Source organism: Sinocyclocheilus anshuiensis, unplaced genomic scaffold, assembly GCF_001515605.1.
Source record: "Sinocyclocheilus anshuiensis isolate Anshui unplaced genomic scaffold, SAMN03320099.WGS_v1.1 scaffold456, whole genome shotgun sequence".
Classification (NCBI taxonomy): Eukaryota; Metazoa; Chordata; class Actinopteri; order Cypriniformes; family Cyprinidae; genus Sinocyclocheilus; species Sinocyclocheilus anshuiensis.
In genome coordinates, this window is record NW_015557074.1 from 141,363 (window position 1) to 152,484 (window position 11,122).

General features: G+C 35.1%; 1 protein-coding gene across 2 annotated transcripts in view; it reads right to left on the reverse strand.

The window, feature by feature from the left end:
• Positions 1-11,087, reverse strand: part of LOC107676752 (2-oxoisovalerate dehydrogenase subunit alpha, mitochondrial-like) — a 14,087-nt gene extending 3,000 nt beyond the window's left edge. For both annotated transcript variants that reach the window (XM_016471422.1, XM_016471423.1), the window contains exons 1-7: positions 10,865-11,087; positions 7,647-7,823; positions 7,441-7,527; positions 7,230-7,338; positions 3,931-4,092; positions 2,756-2,962; positions 2,526-2,667 (exon numbers count right to left, since the gene is read on the reverse strand). In XM_016471422.1, coding sequence (XP_016326908.1) covers positions 2,526-2,667; positions 2,756-2,962; positions 3,931-4,092; positions 7,230-7,338; positions 7,441-7,527; positions 7,647-7,823; positions 10,865-11,041 — 1,061 coding nt within the window. In that variant the 5' untranslated portion in view covers positions 11,042-11,087. The remainder of the gene's footprint in view (positions 1-2,525; positions 2,668-2,755; positions 2,963-3,930; positions 4,093-7,229; positions 7,339-7,440; positions 7,528-7,646; positions 7,824-10,864) is intronic.
• Positions 11,088-11,122: the final 35 nt, after the last annotated feature.

The window sequence follows — 11,122 nt, forward strand, 5'->3', positions numbered from 1 at the left end:
CTGTATGATTTTGAGATCCATCTTTTCACACTGAGGACAACTGAGGGACTCATATGCAACTATTACAGAAGGTTCAAACACTCACTGATGCTCCAGAAGGAAAAAACATGCATTAAGAGCCAACAGAATGGAGGTGTGTACATTTTTCTTATTTTGCCTAAATATCATATTTTTTAATTTAGTACTGCCCTTCAAAGGCTACAGAAGGTAGTTACATGTTCCTCAGAAGACAAAATAAGTTACATTTACCCTGATCTTCAAATTCAAAAAGTTTTCTTAATGCATGGTTTTTCCTTCTGGAGCATCAGTGAGCGTTTGAACCTTCTGTAATAGTTGCATATGATATGAGTCCCTCAGTTGTCCTCAGTGTGAAAAGATGGATCTCAAAATCATACAGTCACTTTTGGAAAAGGTTCAAATATGCAGAAGATGCTGGAAGCATCTGCAACTGCTCAGGACCAACGCAGGACTCATGAACAACTATCACAACGCAGAAAAACAGTCGTGGAGCATCCACGAAACGACACAAAGTATTAAGATTCAAGGGTATGTAAACTTTTGAACAGGGTCATTTTTATAAATTGTTATTATTTTTTCTTGTGGAGCACATATAAACATCTGTTATGTGAAATAGCTTATTAAGGACAGTGGTAAATAAAAAAAAACAACATGCGATTTTCATGAGCTCTCTTATTTTGTTAAAATTATTAACATATTTGCATATTCTGCATAGGGTGTGTAAACTTATGGGCACAACTGTGTATATATATATATGTCAGTCACAAAAACACACATATACTTATTGGTCAGTACCAATATTTCAAGGTCTGTTGTTGAGTGGGTTCTGAAAATAAAAGGTCCATTCATTTTCTACATAGGGAAATACATTTTTTAACGACAACTTATAAATCTTTAAAGAAACACTTACTGTAAGCTTAAAGGTTGTTAACTGATGGTATACGCTTTTGTTGAAACCATCTGTTCAAATTATTTCAACTTATTTAAATCAGTCATTTTAACAGCTAAATTCATGGTGAAAAACTACGTTCCACCAATCAGTCACAATGAGCAAATTTCAAATTTTTATATTCCCATAATTATTCATGTGGTGAAAAGATGTGTCTTAAGCAGTACAACTGTACATTATACCTTCAATTTTTGTCTTGTTCATTTTGGCTCAATGCTGCTTGCTAGTAACTTTTTTAATTATGGAAAATTAATAAACACTTTCATTCAGCAAGCCTGCATTAAATTGATCAAAAGTGACAATAAAGACATTTATATTGTTCCAAAACATTTCTACTTCAAATAACTTTCTATTCTTCAAAAAATACTGAAAAAAAGTAACATGGTTTCCACAAAACCATTAAAGGGTTAGTTCACCCAAAAATGAAAATTAGCCCATAAATTACTCACCCTCAAGTCATCCTAGGTCAGGCGTAGGCAAGTCCAAAAGAAGTTAAATAAAAAGCGCCCATCCATAAAAAAAAAATGTGTCTCACACGGCTCCGGGGGGTAAACAAAAGCCTCCTATAGCAAATCGATGCGTTTTTATAAGAAAAATATCCATATTCAACATGTAATAATCACTTTAATGTACCTAGCGCCGACAGTTGTACAGGGAAGCAGTTCCGGGTTGATGACGTATGAGTTCAGCGTTGCGCATGCGCCGGTGAGTCTCGTCAAAGCCGACGTTTGTTAACAAGAGCAAAGGAAGCAAAATTTCCTTACTTTAGCAAAGGAAAACCAGTCTCCTCTTAGCTTATATCGAAATCCTCTGACATTCTTCTTTACAAATCCTCGTTTTGTACTTCTAATTAGTGACCGTTGTTTTAATGGGCTAATTTTCATTTTTGGGTGAACTAACCCTTTAAGCAGCACAACTTTTTTTTTAATTGATAATAATTAGAATTGTTCTTAAGCATCAGCATATTAGAATGATTTCTGAATGATTGTTGAAATTGTATCTGGGTTACTCCCTTGAGTATTTCCTTGAACAATGGCCATATATTATACAGCAGTTATCAGAAGTGGGCCTTTCAGAACCTTGATTGTCAAGAAATCGAATCTACATAAAGAGGAGGATCAAATTTACAAACAAATGGTAATGATTGGACAAACAGAATCCAAACCTTAAAGAGAAACCTATAATCTGCTTAAACTGCCTGGACTCAAAACAATTCACTGCATAGAAAATGCTGTTTCAGTGTGAGAAACTTGCATCAAACCTGACACACATTTTTTCAAGAAATAGGCAAGTTCTCCCCCACATATTTTATGCTGTTTCATAAAAGCCTATACTGCAAAATATTGTGTTGATAAATAGGTTTACAGTGCATCTCATAGCATTTTCTGCTGAGTTTGCCACCCTACACACAATAAAAATAGACCCTACCCCAAATGGCACCCCTGTGGTCTCCTCCAGGTCTACACTGTGCCACGTAGGCTGTTTATAGCTAATAGAATACTGGGGATGTTGTACTTCCTAGTTTAATTCATGTGGTTTACGTGAGGATAAACTCTACCTGTAGGTCATGGCTTCAATGAGGAAGGGCTGGTTTTCAGCCACCGCTCTGCGTCGTGCCTCCTTCGTGGCATTGTATACTGCGAAAACATCATTTCCATCTACACGTATCGACATCAGTCCATAGCCTGGACCTCGAGCAGCTATGGACAAAAAAGGGAGAAAAAAAAGCATAAGATAAAGGAAACGCAGAGACTCACATTGGAGTCTGTGATGGACACACATACTTACCAATACCATCTCCTCTGTACTGCTCATTGGTCGGTGTTGAGATAGCATAACCGTTGTTGCGGCAGAAGAATAGGAGAGGACACTCAAGAGTGGCAGAAAAATTAAATCCAGCATGTGCGTCTCCCTCACTGGCGGCCCCCTCTCCAAAGTAACAGATCACCACACGGTTTGTGTTCTCCCTCTTCACTGCGTACGCTGCCCCGGCCGCTACAGCAGGTGTGACAGATCAAAGTTTTTATTTTCATTTTCTTTTGACACAAAGAAATTAACACTTTTATTCAGCAAAGATACATTAAATGAATCAAAAAGTGACACATCTATACAAAACAATGATGCTGTTCTTTTGAACGTTTTACTGTGTTTTAGATCAAATAAATGCAGTCTTGGTGAGCATTAAGACTTTCTTCAAAAACACACACACACAAAAAAAAAAATAGACCACAAACTTTTGAACGGTAAGTGTAAAATATTCATGATGACTGTTCTGTGTAACAGACATGCTCACTTCTCACCTTGGGGGATCTGAGTGGCAAGTGGTGAGGAGATGGTTACAAAATTGAGGTCTTTGCAGCCGTAGTGAACTGGCATTTGTCTACCCTTGCCAAGGTCATCAGCGTTGGCATAGCACTGCGCCATAAACAGATCCAAACGGAAGCCTCTGTACATCAATACACCTATAAAATTTCAGAAAATATACATTTATATTTGATCAAATATTAATAAATACATTTATAAATATATAAAATATATAAATATATTTATAAATGTATAAATATAAATATAATATAAATAACTGTTATGTCAAATATCAATAAATACAAATTATTTAATCAAATATCAATGCATTGTCATTTAAACTGCAATCTTTTTCTACCATATAATATTTAACAATATTTATTTAACATTTAAGAAAATAAAGCGAAGACTGAAATTTTTCATTACAACCAAAAAATAATAAGAAGAAAACTCTCTTGACACATCTATACAAAACAATGATGCTGTTCTTTTGAACGTTTTACTGTGTTTTAGATCAAATAAATGCAGTCTTGGTGAGCATTAAGACTTTCTTCAAAAACACACACACACAAAAAAAAAAATAGACCACAAACTTTTGAACGGTAAGTGTAAAATATTCATGATGACTGTTCTGTGTAACAGACATGCTCACTTCTCACCTTGGGGGATCTGAGTGGCAAGTGGTGAGGAGATGGTTACAAAATTGAGGTCTTTGCAGCCGTAGAGAACTGGCATTTGTCTACCCTTGCCAAGGTCATCAGCGTTGGCATAGCACTGCGCCATAAACAGATCCAAACGGAAGCCTCTGTACATCAATACACCTATAAAATTTCAGAAAATATACATTTATATTTGATCAAATATTAATAAATACATTTATAAATATATAAAATATATAAATATATTTATAAATGTATAAATATAAATATAATATAAATAACTGTTATGTCAAATATCAATAAATACAAATTATTTAATCAAATATCAATGCATTGTCATTTAAACTGCAATCTTTTACTACCATATAATATTTAACAATATTTATTTAACATTTAAGAAAATAAAGCGAAGACTGAAATTTTTCATTACAACCAAAAAATACTAAGAAGAAAACTCTCTTGCAAGTGCCATGCCTGAGCGCGTTTGACCCCCAAAGTCCATTTCGTTTGACTAGTGTTATCCATGCCCTGGCCTGCTTGAAGAGGTGAGCTCTGCATGGCTTCGATTGGACACAGCCACACAGATAAAAGTGTGAGCCCTAAACATGCATGGAACTGGAAACATAGATGTCGATTATGCAACTGTTCTATGTGCAGCATAAGTGATAGATTTGTTAAACAGCATTATGGGTGGGCGATATGACCAAAATCTTATATCATGATACGAGTCATTTTATTTTCACGGTAATAATATATATCATGATATAGTTATTTTTGCTTTAAATAAGGTCTCTATGATATCAACATTTTGTAAGACCATGGATATTTCACAATTCTTGTCAACAGTTTCATATATCACAAAAAATAAGAATAATTATTATAATTATTAAATAAGAATAAGAAACTAATTACAAGTAATAGGACAAAATAACTACAGTAGAAGAAATAAGAAATGTTACATACGTTGTATAAAGTAATCAAATGTAAAAAAAAAACTGCATATTCTTCACACGTGTCAATTAAATAAATGCTTCTTCTTATTAAAGTTACAAAAGTGATTTAGTCAAGAGCAGTGAGAGATTTTCTCTCTTTTGTTGATTAGACAGAAAATTTGTTGATCTTGATTAACATGAATGACAGAGAGCAGGAATATTAGACTGCTGTCACTTTAAGAGCTGCCTGGATCCAATACTGTCACACATGTATCTTCTTTCTCAGCTGTTTGCTTTCACTTAAGACCTAAATTACTGTGTTTACGAGGATATTTGCAAAGACGTGCATTTTGACACATTAAAGTGTGTGTATTTTAACCGTTCAAGGCCTATAAAGCAGCAAAAATATCTCTGTCTTCCAGTTCTCTGTCGCAAGTTCTCTTTCGCTGCTGATTGCATTTCAACAGCTTACATTACATTGCATTTACATTTAGTCATTTAGCAGATGCTTTTATCCAAAGCGACTTACAAATGAGGACAATGGAAGCAATCAAAATCAACAAAAGAGCAATGATATGCAAGTGCTATAACAAGTCTCAGTTAGCTTAACGCAGTACACATAGCAAGTTTTTTTTTTTAATTATATAATAAATAAAAAACAGATAGAATAGAAAAAGTATAGAGCAAGCTAGTGTTAGAGGCCTTTTTTGCTTTTGTTAATTTTATAATAAAAAGAAAACAAATAGATAGAATACAAAAAGATTAGAAAAGCTAGTTTTATTTTTTTAAGAAAACAAGCTTACAATCACGTTTTTAAAATGCAATGCTTAAAACCGCGTGCAAACAATAAGTTTTCGCGATCATGTAGCACAGCAACGTCACGTGAGCGTGTATCCGCGATAGAAATAGAGGTCGACCGATGTATCGGTTTTGCCGATTAATCGACACCGATAATTGATTGCTGTAACTATCGGTTATCGACAAAAATCCATGCCGATAGTTTTCCAGGTTGCGTCCATTGCTGGAGCGGCTGAGAAGGGTCTGCTGTCATTACACAGTGCGAGAGCGGCCTCTAGCGGTTGAAATCACTGACAGCACATGCTATTTGTTTAGACACGTGATACTGCACGCCGAACAGAGCGGGAAACTTCATACGCGGATTTAAATGCAGCCGACAGAAAATCCTGCCGCGCCACAGAGCGCCATTCACATAATTTTCCTTTAAATTACATTATAATGGTCCCAAATCGTTGTTAATGTACATAATGAATTGTATATTGTGCATTTTCAGCAAAACGTTTGTCTTTCTGTGGCTCTAATAAAGTCTGTGTGCTTCATTTATAGAGCTATAATATAGGTCGCGCTTTCTCTTTCCGTTTGCTCCGTTTTTTTAAACACCGAACTTCAAACTCATCCATGCCAAATTGTTCATTCATGACGTAAACTTGTGTCCGTTTGGTGATTAAATAAACTGTTTTAGACCGCTGCTCAAGTTGAACGCGACGCGTCCGGAGTGTGTGTGATACCGGTGAGTTCTCCTAGACTCCGCTGCGCTTTTATTTTGATTAGATAATCATCAAGTGTTCAAGAATAGAAGCAGTTAAAGTGTGAGAGTATACATACAATATATAATTTTAATACTATAGCCTTTGTGTATATATTTAAAGATGTGCATCTTTAAGCATGACATTTGAAATGAAATGGTAACACTTTAAAATAAGAGTCCATTTGTAGCATTAAGATTAATGAAAGCTGTGTAAGTATTGTTCCTTGTTAGAGTGTGTTAATTTCAACATTTACTATTACTATTATTTTTTTTACTACTACTTTTAGTATGGTTCAGTAATGTTTTTGTTAATAAAGCACTATTTTAGTTTTTGTTCAGTATCAATTTTAAAACTATCGGTTAATTAATCAGTATCGGCCAGTGTGGTCCAACCTAGCTATCGGTATCGGCAAAATCCACTATCGGTGACCTCTAGAAATGATAGTCAAAAATCTCAACCGGTTAACAAATTTCTACCAGTTAATTGTGTCTATCGGTATATCACCCACCCCTAAGCAGCATATTACGCACATGAGAGGACCATGTGTCTTTGCACCCCAAACGACTCAAAATAATAAGCTACAAAGTTAACATTATGATGGACTCCATTGTGCTGATCAAGAGTGATTTTCTTTCCTATTTTCTTCAAAACAGTTGCATCGTAAGTGTGCTCAGGCCTGGAATGTTAAAGTGCAATGCGAGTGAGAGGGAGGTCAATCGTGCCTGAGCAAGTTACAAGGCTAACGTGTCTAATGTGTGTGCACCCTTATAATAACAAAAACTAAGCCACTATTGTGACTCCAGCTTGTAATCATGCTCACCAGCTTCTCGGTATTGGCCGAAGACCAAATCAGTAGGTTCAAGAGCCGCAGCGCTTCCAACGTGTGTGCCCTCCTCACCATAATTGGTCATGTAAAAAGAGATACGGCCCTTGAACACAAAAGCATACCAAACTTCAGCATTAAAAAAAAAACAAATATTTTCATTTTATATTGGAATAAACATCACACTAATATCCACTGCACCTCTCACCTGCCTCTGAGACTCATAAAGAATCCGATCCATTGTGTTGAGTAATGTCATCTTCTGATAGAAATTCAAAACCATCTCTTTTGGAAGCTGAAACAGACAAGTAACGCTGCATAAGCGCAAAAATTGTGGATACTATTTAGTAACCTGCTACCAGCTTATTTCCACACATTATCTTTGTCATATGGTGCAAATAAAAGACTCCACACCTTAGGATCCTCAGACGGATTGATGATCTGACCCTGTCTGTCCATCACCCTATACACAGGGATTCCTGAGATCACATTGGGCTGGATAAATTCCAGGTGATCAATAAACTCCGCCGAGGCCCCGGGAAACTGCGGCTTCTCCGCTGAAGAATCAAACGGCTGCTGGCGAAGAGCTCCCTGAAGACAGAGACAGAGGATCAAGGAGTGAAATACACAAGCATCAGAGAAGCAGTTCATGAGATCTGATCACATACTTTAACAATCAGACAAAAAACTGCTCAATAATTCCCTCATAAACCAGGGTTATTAGTTCATAACTAAAACTAAAATCATAAAAAAACATTTTCGTTACTTGAAATAATATAATGAAATATAATAAAACATTAGAAAGTAAACTTCAACATTTTATTTCAGCTAGCTGACAAGGCAACATTTCTCATTCTCAACTTGATGTACTAAAATAACTAAAAATAAAAAGAATATTAAAAACTATATAGACATTAAAAAATAATATTAAAAATTACAAAACAATAAAATTACTAAAACTTTAACTAAAATGAAAATGAACACTGAAAATATAAAATCAATTATTTTATAAATAATAACTGTAATAGTAAAAAAAAAAAAAAAAAACACTGTTACACACACACACACACACACCGAGACTTTTACACTAGAGTTTTAATAGCCAATTCCTTACCAGCAAGTTTTACTATCTAATGAAGAGATCTTTTATTTTGCCTCTGTTTTGGTTTAAAGGTAATACGGGATCTTATGATTTTGATGCAGAAATATAAACAAAAGGTAAGAAGAGAAAATATAGATCCTTTAAAAAGTGGCACTAAAATAAATAGGCTAAATACAATGTAAGATTAAATATTAAGAAAAACTGTAAAGCATGCATATAAGAAAATGCCTTAAAAATACGTGTGCCTTAGAATTTGTTAGTGCGTTTTTCATGAAAACAAAGACTAGGGGCCCGTTCTTCGTACGTCGCTAACTCAGTCAGCTGGATTTGATTGTTGACGATTTCGCCTGATCTTGGATTGGTTGGTTCTTCGAAGCTCATCCTGGGGTTGCTGTCATAGCAACAGGTCAGTAAGCTTAAACCTGCTCGGGAGCAGGCTTATTTCATGTAAACAGGATTAGATTGCATCTTTTTAAGCAGAATTGATACTTAAAATCTGTCCTCTACAACCGCTACTTTATTACAAGTGTACCCTACTAATCCAGCGACAATAATTTAAAATAATAATCATTTAAAAATTAATTTAAAAGATAATATAATAATGTTGTGTAGTCTTTAATACTGTAGACACAGCCAGTTTTACTCACTGAAATATTTATTCGTCATAAAATGATTACTTCATAATTGTATTAAGAGTCTCACACACATGCTATAGACCAATTCAGAGTAGACGTCACAGTTACGTCACTTGCAGCTGCGCGCGCATAGTGGTTGCAGAAAACACTGGGAACAAGTGGAGGTAAATGGGTAAAATCCATGGAATAAAGGAAAAAAATATTTTTGTGCCTTTTGATGTCAAGATCGGAATGCAAATAATTTTTTATAGAATACTGTCGTCATTTGAAGCTAAACGCAGACGTTTAAATGGACATACTATGGATGAAAACTGCTATGATTCCTCTACTTTTAAAGCATAAATTAGATTTAAACAATAGGTCTACATAATATTCACATATGCTGTTCATAGGGGACGTATTGTATTAGCCCTACAGTTACAGCATGAAATATTATTTAAACCTTACTATTAACATTTTTACATAACATTTATTTACTTTATCTCACAATTCTGACTTTTTTTCTCGCAAATGCAAATGCACGCGCATCCTGAATGTTTACAAACCTATAATTGGTCTATACACATCATGTAGAGTCGTGCATTAATTTGAGCGGTGACATCTATTATGGGAGTGGCTTGATGGAGCGCAGGAGATGCAGATAACATGATCTTGACCCTTTAAGAAACTTTAATTAATGCTGTCACGTAACAAATCTGTTCAAATATAAAATTACATGAATTGCTAATTACTACATTGAAATAAAAATGTAAAGCCTGTACAAATATTAGAAATCGTGAATATAAATAATTGGGAATCATGTAAAAAAATCAAATAAAATAAAAACAGTGCACGTTTCATTTATCTATTATAACATTTATGTAGTTTTGTTCGCTTGGCTGTTTCCTTATAAAAGTCCAGAAATTTGTCAAGTTTTTCGTCAGGTGTGGTTTTTAATTCTATGATGTCATTACGTTGCTGTCTTGCCGCCAGTCAATCGCTGCATTGCTGATCGTGGTTTCGAGTATCGATACATAGCCCCTTTTAAACCAACCCATGAATGCGCAATTATCTCAGATAACTCAATCCAGCCATACTAATCATCAACACCAGGTGCGTTCAAAGAACCGAATTAGCCAGATCCTGATTAGCGCGATGATATCATCTTGGATTTTATCTCGGATGTAATAAGCGACGTATGAAGAACGGGCCCCGGCTCAGTAGTGTTCAAACAACTGTAAATTAATGTTTAAAACTATAAATATTTTAACTAAGTATTTTAACATTTAAGTAAGAATATTTTAAGTGCATGGTTTGCGTATTGATGCACATCTTTATATCAGCTGGTAGATTTAGGATCACAGAGAATACACTTGCTCATACTTAATGCACATATTTAATGCAAGATCATCTAATGCTGGGAAGATAACAAGTGAATATATTTCAATGACACAAGGCTGCAGGGATTAGCATTGTGATTTCCTCCACACACCCCCCAGAACCAGCCAATCGGCTCTCCGTGTAAATCAACAGCCTTGTGAAGGTTGAACAGTCCATTACCCACAACAATACACAGAGATCTGACCAATAGTTATTAGATTAAAACAAGTACTAGATGGTTAGATCACATAATCAGACAGATCGAACGCAATTGTGTACTGTTTCTAGTTCAGATGAGGAATGCATATACATAAGCATTAGAAATACTCAAGGACTTAACATTATTTTAGGACTAACATCGTGCTTTTTATTAAGGTGGTTTACTATTGATATACATTTTATACAATCCAAATTACACCAATGTTTTGAGGTTCGCGCAGCTGCACAGTTCATACAGCTGATTAGCAACTTTTGCTAATGACAAAGGTCCGTTCGCGGAGTAGCCTACATGCAATTGTCATACAGGTCAAACTTACTAGGAGAAACGTTGTTGCTTTTAACGTAGTATTTTGACGAATCGCGTGAAGCCCAATACCGTATAATTTCGTTAAACCTCTAGCAGCCGCCATCTTTACGTCAAGTGCGTGGTGTCTTGGCTCTAATGACAGCTTGTGAAAATCCCACGCAGTGCGCCCCCTGCTGGACACTAGCATACAACACAAACATTCATCCCATTTTTTACGTTTGTATCTGGGAAATGTATGATTTAAATTGCATATTAAATGTATTAAACA